The 23,516-nt window shown below is 41.1% G+C and overlaps 1 protein-coding gene across 3 annotated transcripts in view; it reads right to left on the bottom strand.

Moving 5' to 3' along the window:
• Positions 1-6,972: 6,972 nt before the first annotated feature.
• LOC115461211 (nucleophosmin-like) overlaps positions 6,973-23,516 on the bottom strand; it is a 247,819-nt gene continuing 231,275 nt past the window's right edge. For all 3 annotated transcript variants that reach the window (XM_030190881.1, XM_030190882.1, XM_030190883.1), the window contains 2 exons: positions 18,516-18,590; positions 6,973-7,214 (listed from right to left, as the gene is read on the bottom strand). In XM_030190881.1, the coding sequence (XP_030046741.1) occupies positions 7,164-7,214; positions 18,516-18,590 (126 nt within the window). In that variant the 3' untranslated portion in view covers positions 6,973-7,163. The remainder of the gene's footprint in view (positions 7,215-18,515; positions 18,591-23,516) is intronic.

Genomic DNA, 23,516 nt, shown 5'->3' with positions numbered 1-23,516 from the left:
AGTGCGCGCTAAAAATTAGCGTGCACTAATGCTAGAGACACCCATATATTCTTATGGGCGTCTCTAGCATAAAAGTTAGCGTTCCTATGCATGGCTTAGTAAACAGGGCTCTAAATGTAATCATACCAAAACAACCCAATAAGGTTTACAATTATGTTAATTTGGAATAATGTTAACAATACTATAGATTTTTATAAAACGATTAACTGGCATTCATGGGAAAAAAATGCAACATTTGATTTCTTGACCAGCTAATCTGAACCAGCAAATTTAAAACTTTCTCACAATTACAGCAGGAATATAAGTTACCTAGCACTCAGGGGCCCTTTTACAAAGGTGCATAAGGTGACTATGCATGTCAAATTGGCACTACCACCCAGCTACCGCATGTCCCAGGCGGTTAATTACATTTTTGTCACACACCCAAAACATGTGGAAATTAATGCAAGGGGCCTCAGTTTAAAAACCCCCAAAAGCTTTGGAAACAGACACTGACCACCTCTAAATGACGATCAATGGAACATCTTTTGGTTTCAAGGTCCATGTTAACCACGGTCATCTTCAATAACTCAATCATTATATTTTCAACATTGTGCTCTTTGGACTCCAGTAAACTCAATGAAAAGCAGTTTATCTAATGATGACTTGTGTTGGTCATGCAAGAAAGAATGTGGTTCCTTCACCCACTTATTATTTGAACATAATAATATCCAACCTTCTGGGCTGAAGTATGGATTAAAATTCTAGATCTAATAAAATTTAAATAATCTTTGTTTATTAAGCATATTATTTGGAAAGCATTTTCTTTAGCTCATCCTTTTACTGATGAAGATAAATCCTCATTTCATTTTATGATTTCAGTTGCATTAAAGTGATCAATCACTGTAAAAACAATTCTATTTATCCATTTACATATGGTGGAATTGATTAATGTATTGGAAATATATATCGGTTATTAATGTATTGGAAATATGAAAGCATTATTGTTACATTCTCTTCCAATTGTAAACGTGACCAAGTCTCCTTTTACAAAGCTGCGGTACTGATTCCCAACACAGTAAAATGTGACTAGGTTGATTCAATTCCTATGGCCTTTATCACATTTCCCTGTGGGAATCACTATCGTGGCTTCATAAATGAGCCCTAATTCTTTTATTTCTTTATTCTTCCTCATTGCTCATATGGTTTGTTTTTTCTTGTATTTCTTGTGCTTAAATACAATAGGCTCATGTGAAGTACACCACCTCTGATGATCAAAAAACAATTTCTAAAAAAATTTTGTTTTCAAGTTGGATTGGAGCATGCAACCAATGAGCCAAGCAATGAAGTTATAAAAAAAAAAGAAAGAAAAGATTCACACAGCAAAAATGTTTCTCTGTTCAGAAGTCATTTTAATTTACTATAAAGCAATTTGTAACATCATTGGCATGTACTTCAGTTACATGAAATCTTCCACCTAGGATCTTATATTTCTTATTTCACAAGCTTGCAACAGTAGTACAATCTCATCTGTCTGACAGAACTTGTGGCAATTGTGACTTTTGCTCATCCTGTTACACACATGTAATAAGTTGTATGTAGCAGTAAGACAAACTCGTTTAATTGAACATCATAGTTATTTAAATACCCACACTGTATCCGATCCTCTGGTTACCCATTTTCTACAATATAATCATTTATTTCCTCAAATACATTAGTTTATTATATGGGCAGTTCTCTGTGTGACATATGGATGACAAATATCATTACCTATAGTATTAAATGTCTTTCTTAGAAAAAGTTGTATTATTTGTGTACTACATGCCATATGATACAATCTTTATAATATGCTGTCAGAACTCAAAAATAGGTTCATGGTCCATCTCCATATCCTGAGTAAACAGTACAAACTGGAAGTACAGTGCATCTCATGGCAACGGTGATGTGGATTGCAGTGGGGGCCCTGCAAAGTCATTAGTGAGGTCTGCAGTTATGAGCAGAGGTGAAACTGCTCCAACTGTAGAGTGCAAAGGACTTCTGTGAACTGGCTGATTGTCTCATGCCTAGCACAACTGTAATCTTTATCAGCAACCAGGATATCCCAAGTGAAGATTTGTTTTGGGAAAATGCATCACCTCTTCCAGGTATTAAGAAGTTGCATGTCCACAAGGAATTTCCAAATGATGAATTGCAGTTTTTTTTTTTTTTACAATGCAATGAATGTTTTACATTCAGCAGATGAAACAGGCACTGTCAAGAGTTCTAGTGAGGCAAAAGTGATTCGCAACTGCATTTTAGTATGATATGATGAGGAACTATTTCCCAGAGAAATCACTAAAATCATCAGTGAGGAAAATGAAGTGAAGGTCATGGTTAAATCAGTAGAAAATAAATGGAAGTGGACAGCTAGAGGACAAGCTGTGGTAAGTCAGAGAACGTTGTGAAAAAGATAGCACCCTCCAGCTGTAGCTGGTTCACATGGATAGTTTGTGTTCCACAATGAACTGTGTGCTTGACATTGCAGTTCATGATGCACGAAATAGATATTTCATGTGGCACTATACTTACTTCTGAATTTATTTGTGTTCTGGTAGCTGTTCAATAGGCTGTCTTTTTGACTGCTATTTTTTATTATTAGTTTCCATTATTAGAGACAAGAGAGAAATGACATGCACTAATCTGTGATGCACGGGACATCCCCGAGTAAACTTTGTTCTGCAGCATCTGATATTAAGGATTGAACTGTGATTTATTGAATCAACACTAACTGAGCCTAATCTATTATGCAATATGACATACATCCAAAGAACAGCTTATGTATGGTTAGGATGTTAATTTGTTTTGAGTTTTTAACCGTGAAAAAGATAACAGTTTCACATGTCTACAGGCTCTTCAGTCTTAGCAAGACATCCTATTTTAATAAAAGGACAACTAGATATGTTAATATTCAGAATTTTTAGCATTTTGGTTTCAGTTCTAGAGAATTGCCCATTTACTCAATTTCTCCACTGATGTATTGAGAACAGTACTGGATTTACAATTTAGAAGCAGTTGGTCCCTTTGAATTGAATGATACCGTAGAATGGAATACTATCATTTGACCATTCTTATTTTCTTTTTGTTGGTTGCATAAAGTTGCTTTAACATGACATCATCATGTATTGACAGTTTGAAATTACCTTTTAGGTTCTCTTTAAAAAGGAGTCTCCAGTAAGCCCTGATATGAAGCAAAATCTTTTAGAGTCTGAATTTAAATGAGTGATTTATATTGTGGCAGCAGTGAGAATGAAGTTCCCTGATGCAGACTCTGAAAGGAGGAACTTCAGACATGACCATTTTTAAACTGAAAGTTGTTGCACACCAGGTAAGTATTGGATCTTTATGATATGGGCACATCAAGTGAATATTGTTCAAATTGAATACTAGCAGCTTTAAGTAATTAACACATTGCACTATTTGGATTAGAGACCAATGATGTAATTAATAGTCAACGTCATCATGAACCAGTGTGAGCTCTTAGTATAGCATTTTTGGGGTTTCAATAGAAGCAGACCAGCTGCATGCAATGATTACTGAAGGCTTCCTTTCCAACATAAAGGGCCAGATTCCACAACTGTGTACTTAATTGGCTCAACAAGCAAATCAGCATTTTTTAACAGCACTTAACAAGCAATAATTGAAAATAATTGCAAGTTATACACACAACTCGGTAAGCACATTCTATAATGAACTGCGCCTAAATGGTAAAGAGCGCAGTTCAAAATAAATGCATGCAGTTCAAAGGCTATTTAAATGGACCTATAATTACAGGGGGATCCAGGGCATGTTTACGGGCGTTTCGTGGGCATTCCAAAATTTATTCATGTTATAGAATACAGCCCAGTCTACATAATCTACACAGCAGGATTTACACCAGATTTTATTGTAAGCTCTTGAGCAGGGACTGTCTTTCTTCTATGTTTGTGCAGCGCTGCGTATGCTTTGTAGCGCTATAGAAATGCTAAATAGTAGTAGTAGTAGTAAACAGGTGCACACCAATTTCGGCACGATGATATTGACCAAGCGTATTCTATATACTACATGCAAATCTTATAGAACACGCTTAGGCAAAACTGAGTTCTGCACGGACTTTTTAGGCATCATACCCAGAATCTGGCCCAAAGTCTGTGACATTCACTGGGAATAATTTTATGCAGTTTAGCACAGCAATTAATTCTTTTATAGTATATAGGGGAGTTTTTTTTTCATTGCCCTTCTCTGTTCTGACATTCCTGCTTCTTTCTAACATTGCACATGATCCAAGTGATTTGCCATTATGTTCCTATCAATAATGTTATCAACTGACATCCTCTACAATCAGTCACCGTCTATGGAGCTGGCAGAATTCCTTCTCTGCCTGCTTTGGACTTGCCTTAATCTTCATTCCAGTATTGTTGGTGCCACGTTATCCTTTCTGCAGTGCCTTCCTCCAAGGTACAGAAAGGAAAGGACGGACTGCTATACCTCCCAGTCCCCCATTTACCAACTACCCTCCAGGTTAATATTTCCTTCTAGGCAAACAAAATTTTGTGTACTTAATTAACCCAGGAGCGTACTGCTACTGGCACCTTTAATGCCAACCAGCCATCTGAACCTCAATGGTCAATTTTGTAGGGGAATAACCCTCCATGCACAATCTCAATGCCCAAGTTGTCATCCTCATTCCTTTGTGGTTTTCTAGCCAATGTTCACGCCACTTTACCCCCCAGACGGTGGCTCGGATTCATACAACTGTTACTGTTTGTTGTGTTGGGTTTTTTTTTTAAACAGATGCCTGTCTGCTAGTTTTAAGTCACTTTCACTGAAACTGCTTTCCTTGTTGACTTCAATGAAAACTGTGATGATAAAAAATTTCTCTCATGCACATCTCTAAGAATATGTCTGAGCCAGAAGAGTTTACAAGAAAGAACGGGAAAAAAATCCAAAAGCAAGAACAGAAGAGACTGGCTACAGGAAACATTTGGAGGTGTATTTCTTCCATAGAAAGTGCAAAGAATTACCTTTTGAACCTGACATATTCACTTTTATTATTTCACATCTGTAAAATACTGCAAATAAACAATTATGTATTCAAATTTGCAGAGAGATATTGTGTTTTAACCTCAACATGGTGCAAAGTTATGTCATATCTGTTCACTTAGGGAGTTATTGAAACAGACAAGTTCACAAGGAACACCTAAACGTTTGCATACGGTACACTGCATGGATACTCCTTTTAATGATGCTATGAAAAAGTGACTAATGATAGTAGAACATTTTGGGATAACAGGTAAATATGAAAAAAAGACAGGCATACCACCTAGAAGTCTTTCACAAAGAGAACAGTTGCCATAAAACTAGAATCACAAATGCTTTAATGTTTCATTAAAATTTACAAATAAATCTCAAAATAAAACAGAAAATGATCTCAACAACTTATCCATAGCAGAATCTGCTGTACATCTGTTCAGACTTTTGCTGTTAGGAGTATTTACATGCAGCCTTCCCCATACCACTACAGGCAATGCAGGTTATAATGTTCCTCTTCAGAGTACCATTCACTGCTGATCATATATGCAGATTAATGTCATCTTACCGGAATAATTTGATTCTCTAAACTGGGTTATGAAATTTATGATCTGGTTCGTTCCATTTCCAGATTGATGGTTCTGTTGCAAGCACTTTTAAATTAGGAGTGGTCTAACTCATGCGTACTGCTTTACTACGGAGATAACTGAAATCACAATGCTAATGCAGCTTGTATACAACTATTACACATCTGTTATACACCTCAACAAATCTTTCAAAAGTCTATGATATTATTTACTGCTCTATGCAATCAACTTTGAGGACAAGTAGACCACCATGCTGATTTTAAATAAAAATAAAAAAGGGGGGCATATGTAAGTACACCTCCTACATCCTGTACTAATAACTGAATTACTGACTATGCTTCCAAGCTACCAACACTTCAATGACTCCTAAAATAACTGTTTCAGGCTATTTTGGTTTGATTCTTACTGTGTCCTTATGACCTGATTCTGTACATTTGGTTCATGAACAATGCTTTAAGTTTCAAAATGAAAGAACTTTACATAGGTTTTCTGATATTTTAATCATTTGCATGATTTTTTTTAATACTATGCTGGTTATTATTACAGAGCCAACATTAATAGCATAAATCTTGGTAGTAACAACATGGATTTACATTGCAGACTGCTAAGAACTTGCAGTCTTTACTGTAAGTCTGTGGATAAACAGAAAAGCAATTCAGCTTCCTTCAGCTTTTTTAAGAGTTGGCATCATACATGGCCATTGTTCAACTTGTGAACATCTCAACATCAGCATGTCAGATTGCTGGATAAGGTGGAGTACAGTGTGTTCACATGACCTCTTCAATACAACATTAAGGATTGAGACAAAGTCTATGCACACATTAGAAGACCATAATTGATTCGTTCCTTGTCAGAAGTCCAAAGTGGGCTCCATGGCCTTAGAAAACCAAGGCTATACTTACTCTGTTACAAGGATGAGGCACACTTACACAAACAGAACTTTACATGAAGTCATATTGTGAGTTAGTTAAAAAAAAATCCTTATAAAACCTTTATGCATTAACAGCATAAAAATATTTAAACTCACTTTTTGAATCACAAATCTATTTGTCACACTGAGTAATGACGTACTCCGAAAGGAACTGTAGAGTTTGCCACTTGATGACAAGAGGCAACAAATGGGTTGATACTAATGCCGTATTTGCAGTGTCAAGAAAAGCTGGTAAAGTGAAAGGGCAAGCTCTCACAGTATATGGGACACTATGGAGATTCATCAGTGGAAGACGCTTCTGTAGGCATTTCAAGGATAAAACAAAAAATGCATATACATGGGGAATTTTACAATCATGAAGAAAGTAGTAAGAGAAACAATGAGAAGGAAAAAAGAAGAGAAGGAGAGAGAAAGAAAGGCAAAGAAAAAGTGAGAGATGGAAGAAAAGAGCGGGAAAGAGTGGGAAAAACAAAACAAAGGAAAGAACAATTAAAAGAAGGGAGAGAAGTAATGAGAGAGGCATGTCAGAAGTCTTGGGTGGGTCTTGCTATCAGAGGCTGTCCCTCTCCTCCTTGTACTGGATAGGATCTCAAAGTCCTCATCTCTTTGCCTGGATTGATCTACTTGTCTCCTTTCAGTGACTGTGTGAAAGCCCAGAGTTCCTTTGCTGCCTGCAAAACCAAAACGAGAGAATAAGTGGAAAAGCTCTGGACAAAGAAATCTATAAAACAGATAGTACTGGTACTGTCCACAGATATTAGCACACATATGTAGCTCTAGGCAGCACAGAAGTACACCCCATCACTTCAAAAAATTCCCCAACAGTGGTTCCCAAAGCCATGCGCCACACTAGTCACCACCATCAGCATTCCCTTTTTCATGATAGGTTGACATTTTGGTTAGGAAATTTGAACAATTCTGTGCATGCAGTGGGGTAAAGGCAGCTGGTCCTGAAAAATGAAGTCCACTACTAATCCTACTTCCCACTAGACTCAACTGCAAACCTTCAAACAGAAACACATTTAAGGCTTGGGGGGGGGGGGGGGGGGGGGGGGAGGGGATGGGGAGGAAGTAATTAATTCTTCTAAAATAAAGTAATGTACAAATAGTTTCCACTAAGGTGAAATTTAGAGATATCGTTACAATTTCCTTTCTTGGAGACTTACTGGACCAATCCAGATGAGCAGGTTATTTCCACTTACCACAGACAGAAAACATGCTAAAGGAACTCTCATCCCCTCTAAATGTTGGCACCTGAGATGAACCAGGCCATAAGAAAGAGTAATGATCTATGTTGCCCATCCAAATCTGACCTCAATGTAGCAATCTGCTCTGCAGTTGCAATGGCTCTTCTGCCAAAATCCACAGACTATTCTATTGGAGTTTTGCATACCGCCCATTTTCCACTAGGACTAGGATTCATAGCAATTTACAGTGTAAGAGGGACCCAGACATCAGGGTGATGGTTACATCGCAGATGAGAGTCTATTGAGGTGAGTAGAGGGTATATTGCATATCTGGGCTGGTAGATTAACATAGGCCTAACTGTTGGTCAAACAGGTAGGTCTTCAAGGACTTCCTAAAGGAGAGGTAGGAAGCTGAGTGTCTTAGGACTGATGGCAATATGTTCAAAGTCTTGTCCTAGCAAAAGTGAATGAGTTTTCGATAATGGTCTTGAGACAAATACCCTTCAGGGATGGAAAACCCAGTTTCAATGTTCTCGTGAAACCTAGATTCCTGTTTGGGGAAGGTACATTGAGTAGTTCACTTAGTCCTTCTGAGATTAGGCAGGATACCTTAAAAATTAATATGTTGATCAACTGCCAGCCAATGTAGTTTCTGTATGGAAAATGATACACTGTCACAGTAGCCCAGACTGCAGACTAGTCAAACTGTAGTATTTTGTAGTAGTTGTAAATGGTTGCATAGTTTGCACGTAGTTTGAAGGTATAACAAACTGCAGTAGTCTAGTTGTGGTAGCAAGACTGTTTGGGCTAAGGTTCTGAAGTCCTCCTGTTGAAGGCATGATCTTATTGCTCTTAATTTGATTGATTTCTTTGAATGGGTGACCAAACAGTTGGACATGGGTGGGGCACTAGATGTGGTGTACACAGATTTCAGCAAACCCACAGCAGGAACATATACAGAAGAACACCCACAGGCCATGACAGACAAAATATCTATGCCTTGCACTCCCAATCTCTCTCTGACAGCCAATACAAGAAGCTGCCTTGGAGTACTATCATCTAACTAGGGCTTTCTGACCATGGTGGTGAAGGCCCTGAGTGCTTCCACTCCTAAAGGTCTGGAATCTGGCAGCTTCCCCAAGTATGATTCTCTTCTGTTAAGTGAGTCTCTAACAGAGCCACCAACTCAGGGTGCCACTTTGCCTTTTCACACCCATCACTGCCATGATGCTACCAGAGAACTTGGACCTCTCCTCCCTGAATATGGGACTGAAACTTCCCTGATCTCCAGGTGGTTGATCATCTATGTTGTCTCTGTTAAAGATCACTGACCCTGAAATACCTTGTCCTGGTAATGGGCTCCCCAGCAACTGAGACATGTAGCCTCCATGGCCAGCACGGGGTCAAGTGATTTTAGAGTTCATTCTGCTAGTTGAGGTGCTGTGTGCACAGCCATCACTTCAGGCTCAACATGGCCTCCGCTGAAGCATCAGCTTCAAGGCAATCTCCTGTAACTATGGAGATCTCTACAAGGGCAAGGATCACTGCAACAGCCATATATAAGATCAAGCCCAAGGGACACCTCCAGTGCTGCTGACATTGGCCCATGGGGCACCTGGCTACAATCAGCCCTTGAATCTGACAGTGCACCTTACAAACAGTGTACCTTACAAACTTTAGTCAACCAGACCTTGCCCCCCTTTTGGTATTTAAGGTTACTCTCCTATATTTGAGGGTCTGAGACAGATCAATTGACTGTCCCCATTTACCTTCCTGCCCATAGCTTTGACAGAAATCACCTCGGCTGCTGCTGTCACACTCTCCTGATAGGATTTCACTTATGAGCCAATTATCTAGATATGGATGAGCCAATCATCTAGATACAGATGAACCAATACTTCATCCCTACACTAGAAGGCCATCTCAAACACCATCATATTGAAGAATGTCCACAGTGCAATAACAAGATCAGAACTCCAAACTGGTACCGCCTGCCCATCAGCACAAAACAAATAAACTGCTGGTGTTATCAGGATATGCAAATAGGTTTCTGTGAGGTTGAGCAAAGTGAGGAATGCTTCTTGTTTTACGGCAGCGTTTATCAAGTGCAGTCTCCATTTGGAAATAGAGGAAAATGTTTATGGAATGGGTCATCCTAAGGAAATTGTTGGCCTTTTTGAGATCAGAATGGGCCTCAAGGTTCTCCCTTTTCTGGGGGGGGGGGGGGGGGGCACAAAAAAAACCATATCTGCTCAGCCCATGCTCCTCAGTTAAGACTGGCCTTATTGGTCTCCAGGCACAAGAGACAATCCAGTGTCTCCTGAAATTGCCCTTTTGGCCTACAAGGACTTCATAAAGGCCGATCAATTCTATCAATCCACTTCACATATCAGTATACTCAGCTGGTGCCTCAGTTAAAAATACATACACAGGAGTAAAAGACTCAGAGCTCAGTTTGAGACTCACACATCCTCATAAACCTATAAGAGACACCTCATAAGCATAAAACCTGTCCCAAAAAAATCATTATATGCTCAACTGTTCAAATGTAATAAAAAATTGATAACTTATCTGGGAGTCTGTCATTTCCTCTATGAAATACAGTACCTATATGGTCCCACTGACAAGTGGCCAGGTTTTGCATAGAAAATGATGCTTCAGGGTAATCGGGACCTAATTAATCTAAAATATATATAGAAAATGTAATGTCATTATCAATAACAACTGCCAAGTACTCACAAACTTTACTGAAACAGTATACAGTTTTTAAAGATGGCAGGCAACACCATAGTTGAAAAAAATGCCAAACCTCATGCTCGTCACAACATCAACGAAAAACTTTAGCAGAAAACAAAACTTCATCGGAACAGTCCTAATAAAAACGTTGCCACTCTATATGTGCATTCAATCTATCAGGATCGTCTGACCAAAGATTGTAAATCCATTCCTGCTCACGTTTGAGCAGAATCAGTTTCTTGTTTCCACCTTGGTCAAAAATGGGAATATGGTCAACACAACAGCATTTTAACTACAAAAATTGATGCTGCTGAATAATGCAATGTTGCATTATAGGCTCTTCAAATCGCTTGCTTTTATATTCAGTTAATTCAAAGCACACCATATGATACCTGAAAAACTGAGAAAAAGGAATGTACAAATAGTTTCCACTAAGGTGAAATTTAGAGATATCATTACAATTTCCTTTGTTGGAGACTTACTTTTAAGGGCTGGTGAATGACAGCTTTCTGATAATCCTTTTCATCTCTCTTACATTTCTTAATTTAATGTTGTATACCTATTCAAAACTGTTCTAGTTTCTTCTTGATCTCATCATATTTAAAAAAAATCCTTTTGTGTAATTATTATGTTTTAACTCAACCAATTTCACTTCCAATTCACTCTGAATTCTTGCCGACACAACTCTAGAGATCTCAATAATAAGAACCATAAGGTCTAATGAGCACTTATTCCAAATAGATGCCCATTTATTCAAAAATTCCTGATCTTCAAGAAAAAGGTTTGGTTCTTTAATAAGTCTTAGACTCCTAAACAGTAAAACAGATTTTATGCTGCTGCTTATCTGAGAAGCAAGCAGTGGAAATTATCCAAACCTTAACTGCTAACTGCTTTTACCACATTCTCTGGCAACAAATTCCAGAGTTTAATTACACATTGAGTGAAGAAATATTTTCTATGGTTTGTTTTAAATTTACTACTACTTACCTTCACTGCATACCTCCTAGTATTTTTAAAAAGAGTAAACAAGTGATTCACGTCTACCCATTCCACTGCACTCAGTATTTTATAGACCTCTCCCCTCAGCCATCTGTTATCAAAGCTGAAGAGCCCTAGCTGCTTTAGCCTTTCCTCATAAGGAAGTCGTCCCATCCCTTTTATCATTTTTGTCACCCTTCTCTGTACCTTTTCTAATTCTGCTATATCTTTTTTGAGATGCAGTGATCAGAATTGCACACAGTATTCGAGGTGTGGTCGCACCATGGAGCGATACAAAGACATTATAACATTCTTGTTTTTTATTTCCATTCCTTTCCTAGTAATTCCTACTAATCTTTTTGCTTTCTTAGCCGCCGCTGTACACTGAGCAAAGTGTTTCAAAGTATCAACAATGCTAGATCCTTTTCCTGGGCGGTGACTCCTAATGTAGAATTCTGCATCACATATCTATAGTTTGGGTTTCTATTTCCCACATACATCACTTTGCACTTGCTCAAACTAAAAGTCATCTGCCATTTGGATGCCCAGTCTCCCAATCTCGTAAGGTCCTCTTGCAATTTTTTACAATCCCCTTGCGATTTAACAACCCTTTGTGTCATCACCCAAACACTGTGGAAGTTGTTGTGATTGTTGAAGCAGAGCATATGCCACTACTCTCTGATGTCTACGTAAGTAGTTTCAAAGCCCTGCTTCACCAACACTTTCACTCTGTAGTCCTGAGAATTATTTGGCATTGTTTCCCCTTCCACCAGAAGAGGTCTTATGCCCAACCACTGCCACCAAGGTATCTACCTTGGGAAGCCTTCAAAGAATCTTATTATTTTCGGGGAAGGGTGCACTTAGGCCTTCACTCACAGTCCTAAGCAAGTAACACCTTAAAAGAAGCATCTGGCACATCACCCACCACAGCCAAAATCTCCCTAATAGGTTGGGGGAACAGAAGCCCACAGGACTGTTTCTGAATGCCTGTTAAAATGGAACTTGGCTTTGGTGCTTCCAGTGTTAAACCCTTTGCAATGCCCAGGCAAACAAGAGGAGCAAGTTCCTGATTGTGAAATATTTGCAAAGTAGTGGGGTTTTCTATAATATTTGATAAATGCTTTTGCATATTTGGTACAGGTCTTTTATGCCTAATACTGTCCTATCATTAGAGTTCTTTTCTGATTTTTTAAAAATTGTTTATATATGATGTACATCACTGTGATTTGATGACAGTTTGTTAAGTGGTAAAGCAAATAAAAAAACTAATTGTAAGCTCCCCATCTTCCAGCTCCTCAGATTCCAACACCCCCCTCCCAAAGAAGTTCTGCCCCTTCCTTCAGATGTCTTTTCAGATACCACTGACTCCTTGTATGCCTCCAAAGGCTCACTATCCTTCCAGAGTCTTATTGTGGTGTCTCAATGACTGCAGATCACCTTCAAGGCTAATAGGGCTTAATGACTGCATTGCAAAATTCTGGCGTGAAGCCCATCCTGTTAGCCCTGAAGCTGGGCTGCAGTCAATGAAGGACCAAAATAAAACTCTGGAAAGATAGTAAGCATCACAAACAAAATTGGGCATAACAAAGGGACTGCTCAGTCTCCTTCCCCAATACATAGGGGACTAATCTTATCTTCTTGGTCCACAAGCATGTGACTTTATAGGTCCAGAGAGATCCTGTCCTAGGCTCAGCTGCACTACCACAGGCTAAGGCCCCAATATGGTGTGGGGGCTGGAGGAAATGTCAGAAATGTGTCCCAGTGAGGAACTCCTGCTACTTCATTACTGCTCCAGAGCTGGGACACATTTTCAACCCTTCCTCCTTTCCCTCTCATGAAATGGCAGGCAGCAGGGTCCACTCTCTGGTCAAGAAGGCAACCAGAATTTGAAAAGAAACTTGCCATAGTAACATAGTAAATGATGGCAGATAAAGACCTGTGCGGTCCATCCAGTCTGCCCAACAAGATACTTTATATGTATACCCGAGTTTGATTTGTCCTTGCCTTTCTCAGGGCACAGATTGTAGAAGTCTGCCCAGCACTGTTCTTGTACTAAGTTCTGAAACTAACGTTGAATCCCCTTAAAATTGACACTCCAGCCCATCCCTATCTACTCAAGTCATGATCAGGGCATAGACTGTAGAAGTCTACCCAGCTCCCATTTTGTTTCCCAATTAATGGTGTCACCACCCAATCTCCGCTAAGATTCCGCGGAACCATTCCTTCTAAACAGGATTCCTTTGTGTCTATCCCACGCATGTTTGAAAACCATTATCATTTTCATCTCTACCATCTGCCACGGGAGGGCATTCCACATATCCACCACCCTCTCCGTGAAAAAATACTTCCTGACATTAAGTCCTGAGTCTGCCCCCCTTCAACCTCAATGCATGTCCTCTACTTCTACCGTCTTCCCGTCTCCGAGAAAGGCACATTTGCAGATTAATACCTTTCAAATATTTGAACGTCTGCATCATGTCACCCCTGTTTCTCCTTTCCTCCAAGGTATACATGTTCAGGTCAGCAAGTCTCGCCTCATATGGTTTACAATGCAAATCCCATACCATTTGTGTAGCTTTTCTTGGAAGCAAAAACTATGAAGTCAGTTCAACTATTCGATGATCAAGGGGTAAAAGGGGCACTAAGGGAGGACAAGGTCATAAAATGTAAGGGAGATATGCATGCCAGAATTTATATTTAAAGGTGACCACTTGGAGGAACACAAAAACAGTAGGTATGCAATTTCATTTTTCAATACTTTCAGCACTCTAGTCTGGTCCAGATAATTTGCTGCTCTTTAGTTTGTTGGTTTCTGCGTTCAGAGAGATTATTAGCAATTTGTGACCATCATTAAAACTGTCTATTGTACCCAAAGTTTGAAGAGTGATCAACCTAATTCCAATTTTTAAAAAGGGTTCTAGGGATGATCTGAGAAACTACAGATCGGTGTGAGCCTAACATCAGACAAAATAGTAGGAAGCTATTATAAAAAAACAAAACTGCTGAACATTTAATGGCACAAAACCAACATGGAATTTGCCAAAGGATGTCTTGTCTACCAATCTTCTAAATGGACCTTGACTTTGGTGTTACTGCTTTCTGTGATGTCCAGGCAACAAGTAGATAAAGGTGAGCCAGTTGATATTGTGTATCTGGATTTTCAGAAAGAATCTGACCAACTACATCATGAGAAACCCCAGAGAAAATTAACGTGTTATGGGATATGAGCCCATGTGCTATTGTGGACTGGGAACTGGTTAAAAAAACCAGAACACAGAGTAGGGATGAATAGTTAATTTTCTCAAATCAAAAAAGGTGGACAGTGAAGGGTACCAGGGATTGTACTGGGACTAGTGTTCTTTTAACATATTTATAAATGATCTGGAAATAGGAACTTGACAGGTATTCAAACTTAGAGATGAGACAAAAATATTCAAAATTGCTGCATCACAACAGGATTGTCAGAAATTGCAGGAGGACTTTGAGAGACCAAATGGCAGATGAAATTTAATGTGGACAAGTGCAAAGCAATGCACTTAAAGAGCAACCAAACTACAGCTGCACAATGTTATGTTCCAAATTAGGAGTCATTACCCAGGAAAAGGATCTAAGTGTCATCATGGATAATATGTGGCATCAACCAAGAGAACAAATAGAATGCTAGATGTATTAGGAAAGGAATGGAGAATAAAACAGACTCATAATTCCTATGGTTCAACCATATAATTTCCATGGTTCAACTGTAACTTTAGCCCTGTGTGCAATTCTGGTCACTGCATCTCAGTACACAGAAGGATGGCCAAAATGATAAAAGACGAGTTTCTAATTTTTTAAAATGTTTTGTTTATTGTAATTTTGTACTTAACGTGGGATTTGTTTGTATTTTGTAAACCGCTTAGATTTAGGTGGTATAGAAGCTTGAAAAATAATTAATAATAAATAATATGATAGAGGTCTATAACAATGAATGGAGAAAAACAGATAAATGCATATTTGTTGTTTACTATTCTAAATAAACACTAGGGGCATACAGTAAAGTCACTAAGTAGTACATTTACAACAAATCACAAAAAATTTTTTCACTCGGTGCATAATTAAACTTTGGAATTCTTTGCTAGATGAGATGGTAAAAGCTAAAAGCTGTTAGTGTAGCTCGGTTCAAAAAAGGATTGGACAAGTTCCTGGGAAAAAAAGTCTATGAACCGTTATTAAGGTGGAACTGGGGAAAAATCCATTGCTGATACTTGGGGATAGGCAGCATGGAATCTACCTACCTTTTGGAACTCTACCAGGGACTTATGACCTGGACTGGCTATTGTTGGAAAAATGCTAGGCTTGCTGGACCTTTGTTGACCTGACTCAGTAAGAAAACATTTTATATTCACTTAATTTTTATCAGTCTTATCTGACTGTCTGAGCACAGCCTTCTTCCAGGTACAGTGCCCTCGGAGATATCAGGGATCAGCCCCAAACGGATTTTCCAAAGTAGGGAAATGGGAAATTAGTTACCTAGGATTGTTGCCCAGACCACCTCAACTCAAGCCCAAAGGAAATTGCCACTGTTGATATAAGAATTAAGGTGCTGTTTTGGATGGCATAGGGCCTGGAAAGGTGAAGATTGAGGAATGAAGGATAATAAATTACTTGTTTAAAGGTGAAGGGCCACATATTCAGCATTTGCTGTGGGAATTTATGCCCAACACACCCTCTGCATTCTTACAGGCAGTTTCTGTCTTCCAGAAAGGCTCAATTGGTAGGAAAACAGGCTCCTGTTATTTCAGTTGTGGGTCTCTTTTTGTGGGATGCACTGGTGTGCCCTGTTGTGATTAGAAAACATTTTTTTTTAAAGAAAGAGGCTGAAAACGGAACTTTTTAGAGAAGCAATCCAAAAAAAAAAGGGGGGGGGGGGGCGGTCCTCACAGTTTCCATAAGTCAAGCAATCACAAAACGGTGAAAGTGAGGAGAGTTCCACATAACTGAGGCAAGCAAGGAGTAAGAGTATTTGAGAATTTATTAACCAAAGCCAGCTGACCCAAGGAGACTCCACACAGGCTGTGTTTCAGCTAAACACCATCCTCAGGGGTCGTAGTAGTCCAGATTAATCGATTTTGGAGAGTTTGTTTGGAGCGATGGAGTGATATGTGCTGCATGATGCAACACACAGTCAACTCTCCGAGAAACACCCAGGCAGGGTTAAATTGATTTTGAATTATACTGTTTGGTTTTCCCTTTTTATTTTGTTCTTTTTCAGGTATGTGATGTTGTAAGTCGCTAAAGGGTCAAGATGGTTAACAATTTTAAAATGTTCTTAAAGTTAAACCCAAATGTGGATAAGGAACTGAAAACTGCTGTTAACTCTGAAATAATGGTAAAGAACCACGTTGCCACTTACAGCTGCCTCCTTCTATAGCTACCTGGAAAACAACTATTTTCATATAACATAAAATCTACCCCCACATACTTCTGTACACCTGCACCCCCCTAAACCACTGCATGCACCCATAACTAAAAACACAAGAAACCAGCGCAAACACCTGCAATGCTCCACACACTGCAAGGTCTGTAGCCGTATCTATTTATTCCCACAAATTTCAGTAAATATTCAGGGAGATGTAAGCCCACAGCACTCAGAAGAAAACAGCATAAAACTTAGTAACTCCTGCGACCCCCACCAGACACCTACAAAACAGAGAATTCCACAGTTGTAACAGACACCATTGTCCTATACATGGGACAGAATTCATTGGTGCTTGCTGGGCCATTTTTTACCATGGCGGGTAAAAAGACCTTTTTTAATGAGGGCAGTAAATGACCGTGCGCTAAAATTAAAAATAGCGCACAGATATTTACTGCCTGAGCCCTTACCGCCACCTATTTACTTGCTCATGCACTACTCATGTGGTAATCAGGCAGTGCGCGCAATGTGGCCACGCTGTCTATTGCCGTCAGGAATGCCCCAGTGGTATATTTTCTACTACAGGGGGCATTCCTGGCAGTAATCGCAGCGTGGCCACATTGCCGTGCACTGCCTGATTAACTGCCTGATTACTACGCAAGTAGTGCATCCAAGTGCCAAATTCAGAATCACCGCTGGTCAGCCATATACCCTGCGGTACTGCTGTTTTGACACATGCTACCTGCACATTAGCCCTACTGCTATTAGTAAAAGGGCTCCTGAATGCATTTTCTTATTTTTGTTCACAGTACAATCATGCATTCTTCAATCTGGTTGGCAAATATCCATCACCCAGAGAATACTGCTGTACCTAGCAATATCCTAAGAGCTCAATGTTTCTTACTTCAGAAGTAATAACTAATTAGTCTAGTTGTTATCATCTCCCAAGATGGTAGCAACTGGACTAATTACTGATTACTTCTGAAGGGCTCAGCCAGAACAAAAAGGGCCATGAATATGGTTAGAGGGGAACATCCATGTTTTGTTCTCTATATGTGTTTTTGGACACTTCCACAGGGATATCCTTGCCCTGTTCTCCAGAAAAATCATGAGTAATAGCATTATAATGATGTTACAGTTTCTCCAAATGTATGAAAACCAGTTAAATGTAACAGTATTAAAAAACAAAACCTCAAAAAATTCAATGGAAAGTAGAACCGACATCAGCCATGCATAAGGCTGGTCCACTGCAACTACAGGGAAACTCAGTTTTCAGGATAACCTCAGCTATACATTCTCCAAGAGTAGGATGAATCCTTTGGTGGGCCTTAGGCAAACAAGTACATTGGGGTCCCATAGTAAAATACATACATTTTAAAATTTCCACACACAAATCCCCATGTGGTTCTGACAATAAAAGAAAACTGGTGGAGGAAGAACTAGCAAGTCAGAAACACCAGTCAATTGCTGACTTCTGTGGACAATGCACAGGGGCTGGGAAGAAAAGACAGACCTATGTGTGGCGGTGGCAGCTCTGGTCCCTCCACTCCATCTGCCAGCAGCTGCCATGAGAGCCACTGAATTAACACACCTAGCAGGACCCCCCCCTAAATAAATTGCACCCTAGTTTGCCTATGCCTTAATTATGCCCTACATTCTCCTCTCATTCTGCTTACCTTCTTATCTTCCAGCTTAAAGGAGCTCTTCAAAAAATTCTCAAACTTTTGCTCAGTTTTTGGCAGTGACTGGCCCTAGAACCAGAGAATAAATGAGTTAGAAGGAATCCTATGAGCAGTGTTGGCTCTTCCTTGTACACAGGTTTGAAATAGAAATGGTATGTGGTGTATAATATATTGCATGAATACAACAGAACAGCAATATGTGTCAGATACAATGTGAGAGAATACAGAAGTAACAGAGATGAGGCCCTGGTACTTTGTATACTTAGTGTAGTACTTTGTTTTATAGCATATAAATATATGACACTTAGATTTACAAAATATCCAGGCTAAGACTACACTAATAAAAGGACGTGATGTGCAGGAGCATTGCATGCAGGAAAACAACATCAGACACCAGTTGTAGTTCAAGGCAAGTTACACTGAGATATAGTAGGTATCTTCCTGTCCCCGAAGGACTTACATAGAAACATACAACATGACAGCAGATATGGGCAAAAAGGCCCATTCAGTCTGCCCTTCCTCAGTAACCACTAACTCCTCCTTTTCCTAAGGGATCCCACATGCTTGTCCCACGCTTCCTTCAATTCTGACACAGTCTTCGTCTCCACTACCTCCACCGGAAGGCCATTCCATGAAAGAGTATTTTCATAGATTCCTTCTAAGCGCATTTCCTCTCAATTTCTTCTTATCTTTCATTATTTGTATTCAGCTGAATAGTAAAATATGCTAGATACAGCTCTAATATGCACATAACACTTCCTCTTGAAAAACTGTGCAAAGTCCATAAGCAAAAAGAACCCATATCTGATTCAAAATAAACCATTTGAAAACTACCCCATTAAAGCCTTAGAAATTCAAATGCGTAATCAACAAGCAAGAGCCAAGCATTTGTTCTACTATTGTATTTCCATGTAAAAAGAAAAGAAAAAAACCGTGTCATAGTATAAGGCTAAAATATGGTAAGGTCAAAAGTTGGAATGCTACAAAATAAATATGTAATTATGTTAATTTACAACACAGGAACAGCAGAAATGGAATAAATTGCAAAAAGATCTCTGACAACCAAACTTCTCTGCCCTTCAGAAGAGAAAAAGCCTTCAACACCAGGTGAACTGCTGTGGTCTCTAGGCAGTTTCAACCACTTCAACTCCTCTGGCAACCAATGAGGGGCACAAAGGGCTCTGTTGACTCTCTCTAGATTGAGAATCGGATGGAATGTTCCTTCCTTTTTTGGCACTACAAAATAAACTGAGTTCTTTCCAGTCCCTGGTTTCCTCTTGAGGCACAAGGACCATGGCCAAGCTGAACCAGCCTTTGCAGAGTCTCCCTGACCGCTCCCACCTTCCATTGGGAATGGGAGACTCCAGGAATGCATCCAGCCGCAGCTGCACAAACGCCAGGGGATAGCCCTCGTGGATGGACTGAGGACCACCTGATAGGATAGTATGTTCAACCTTGCACCGACTTCCAATGGGGGATGGACACAGACACCTTCATTGCTCTTCTCAGGACTGCTCTGGAATGGCAATACCAGAATCCCTATCCTCCCCGAAAGACTGCTCCTCTGGACAAAACTACCAACACTGGCCACCTCCTACCCTGCCAGGGCTCTTAATCCTGTGTTGGCTTATCCTCTGGTAAGCTCGATAACCTTACATCAACGCTTTTGACCAACTTATCCAGGCTCCTCCCCATACGAATGGAGCCCTTGAAAGGTAGCCTGCTCAAATTTGTCATAGAAGTAATATCCGCCAACCAACTGCGCAGCCACAGGGACCATTTTGCAGCCTGAATAATGAGGATGTAGTGGAAATTCGGACATTTCCTCTCTTTCTAGATATAATAAATGTTTCCTTTGTACTGTACAAATAGGATATCCCACTTTTAAAACTATCCATTTCAGATTTATCGGAGAGTTCTTTCCCAGTTTAGGCTGTTAAGTTGGAATGAACTCCCTTGGGAGATTACAGCTAAACCAACTTACCTTTTAGAAAAGCATCGAAGACATTATTTGATCAATAATAGATGGTTAAGGACTGTTTTTGATGAATAATTGTAGACTATTTCATGAATGAATGTATTGTAAGGAGGAGGTAGAGGGAAAGCAGAGAAGAGCTGACAGGGGCAGTCAGCCAAGAAATGAAGAGCACTCTCTGCCGGGAAAAGGGGGTAGGAGGTGGTAAAAAAGGAAGAGAACTACAGAACCCAGCAGCACTTGCAAGGGAGGGGGAACATGAGAGACAGCATTCCAACTCCCAGCAGGCAGAGAAGTCAGGAGGTGATTGGGAGATGGAGGATAATCAAGTGGAGGAGCAGCACCTGGGAGAGAGGGTGGGGGAAGACTCCATGGAGTGGGAGGAGATTGATCTGGAGGAGAACAGTGAAAATACCATGAAAGAGGCTGAACAAGAGCAAATGGAGTTCTTCTGCTCAGGACAAGGGTAATTACCTGAAGAAGGTCAGTCTGGACATTTTGTGGGAGGTTGTCAGAGTGCTGGTGTCTGACAAGCGAGGGTGGAGAAAATGCCTCTAGCTCCTAAGCAGTAGGAGAAAGGGAGTAGAGGAATTGACTGATCCAAAGGTTTATTTCAAGTAGTTGTGAAGTTTCAAGACTGAACTGTTCTGAACTATTGGGGATTGTTGGGTGGGGGAAGAGGGAAGCCAGGTGCACCGAGACCAGCAGCTATAGTACAGTGGACTTGCTGTTTTCTCGCTGGTGGTGCCCTGAATAAAGTACTCTGCCGAATAAATAGTACTGTAAATTACTCTTTGCAAGTGAGCAGGAGCAGTTGGCTTAGGAGATGGATTAGCCCCAATTGTGTGGGTGAAGAAGGACAGCCCAGAGAGGTGCTAAGTTGCGCACAGACCACACGGAGAGCTGTTGAGTGGAGAGCGGACAGCACGGAGAGGTGGTGAACGGACAGCACGGAGGGGTGCTTGCGGACATTTGGTGGCAGTGGTGGGATTTGACCGAACTACCTGGTTCTCCAAGAGAGAGAGGAGCAAGGCGCAAAATCCTGAGCTATCCGGTGAGCATATAGCAGGGCCGGAAGGGGATTTTTGTGGATGCATGTGTGGGGCCGCAGGGTGGCAAGCCTATAAAAGCAGCTGCACTTGGAGGTTGTTTTCTTTTGTGTCGTCTAGGAGAGAAGAGACCGGGCGTAATGGATCCAAAGGAGATGTTTTCCTTCATGGCCCATCAGTTCCAAAAACAACAGGAACTGGCGCACAAACTGATGGAGGACTCCTTGGCCGCGTCGAGGGCCCAGCAACAGCCACTTCTGGAACTGTGTCAGGAGTTGTTGAAAGGAGGAGCACGGGTACAGCCTGGGTCGACAGTGCCAGAGGGAACTGCAACTGGAGGAGGACCGTTGCCCGGAGGCCTGATGGGGATGAACTGGTTACCCTGGGGTAAGCTGTCCGATAAGGACGACATTGAGGATTACCTGGGGGCATTTGAACGGGTAGCGGTTGCTGCAGCCTGGCCAGGGGAGCAATGGACTATGAGACTGGCCCCGGCGTTATCCGGGGAGGCACTGGCAGCTTTTCGCAGTCTCCTGCTGTGGAGATTGCCGACTATGCTAAACTTAAACGGGCTATTCTGGACAGGTATGGGCTAAGTAAGCAGTGCTACCGAAGGAAATTTAGGGAATGGAGGTGGGCAGAAGGGGAGACGCCCAGGGCTTTGGCCCAGAAATTACTGGATTTAGCCACCAAGTGGTTAGAACCAGAAAAAAACTCAGTGACACAAGTAATGTTAGAGCTGGTGTTGGAGCAGTTTCTGGAGGCCTTACCGGAAGAATTAAAAAGGGATTTGATTAGGCGGGGCTGTGGGTCCTTGGATGAAGCTGTTAAAAGTATGGAATGCTTTCTAGAGTCCCAGCACCTAACCCTTACCGTTCAGTGAATCCAGACTGCCCCAATTTGACTGCCCCGATCGGACCGACCGTTCACTTGTCTATTAGATTGTAAGCTCTTTGAGCAGGGACTGTCTCTCTTTGTTAAATTGTACAGCGCTGCGTAACCCTAGTAGCGCTCTAGAAATGTTGAGTAGTAGTAGTAGTAGCATGTGGGTGGGGGAGGGGTGCGGGCGGGGAAGGAAATATATATGACAGGGTCTAAGCCTTTTCAGGCAAGGAGTGAACCGGCTGGGAAGGGAGAAAGGGGAGTGGGGGTCTCGGGGTATGCTGGGGATCGTATTTGCTATAGGTGTGGGCATAAAGGGCACTTAAGGAAAGATTGTAGGGCCAAGGAGGGCTTTTACTTCTCACTCTTATAAGCAGGTGTCCCATCCCTTTACCCAGGTCGTGGAGGTGGGGGGGGGTGAAAGTGGAGGCCCTATTAGACTCGGGAGCTGACCAATCTATGCTTTCGAGGAGTTTATGGTCCCGTATAAGTAAGGGAAAGAATGATCAGGGAGGGTCTAGTCATGGTGAGGTAGCTATTCAATGCATTCATGGGGCCAGTACCAGATATCCTTTACATTGGGTGACCGTAAAAGGGCCTATGGGGGCACACCGGATATTAGTAGCGGTGTTGGCTCGGCTGCCTCAGGACCTGATACTGGGGAGGGATTGGGCTCCGTTTTCCCAATATGTGAAGGGGGGAAAAGCCTTTGTAACTACCCGGGCTCAGGGTCAGTCACAACAGGAGGGTGGGGAGGTTCTTCCTTTGGAGCAGGTTTTTCCCTTTCATCCTGAGATTTTTGGTACTCCGGGGAAAAGTAGGAAAGGGGGCCGGCAAAATAAAGGAGCTCAATGGAAAAGAAGTCAGGCCATGATAGAGGTCGAGGGGGAAGGAGATTTCCCAAGGGACCTGGGGCAGCTCATAGAGCAGTTTCCCTCTTTTCAGAGGGAGCAGGAAGCGGACGGTACCTTGCAGTACGCCTGGAGTAGGGCCCGAGAAGGGGAGGGGGGCTCTTCCCCGCATTTTAGGGTGAAGGGGCTGCTATTCAGACTGAACTCGGTAATAGGGAAAGGGTGGCAGAAACAGTTG

The sequence above is a fragment of the Microcaecilia unicolor genome, chromosome 2 (assembly GCF_901765095.1).
Source record: "Microcaecilia unicolor chromosome 2, aMicUni1.1, whole genome shotgun sequence".
NCBI lineage: Eukaryota > Metazoa > Chordata > Amphibia > Gymnophiona > Siphonopidae > Microcaecilia > Microcaecilia unicolor.
This window is presented reverse-complemented; position numbering and strand designations above follow the sequence as displayed.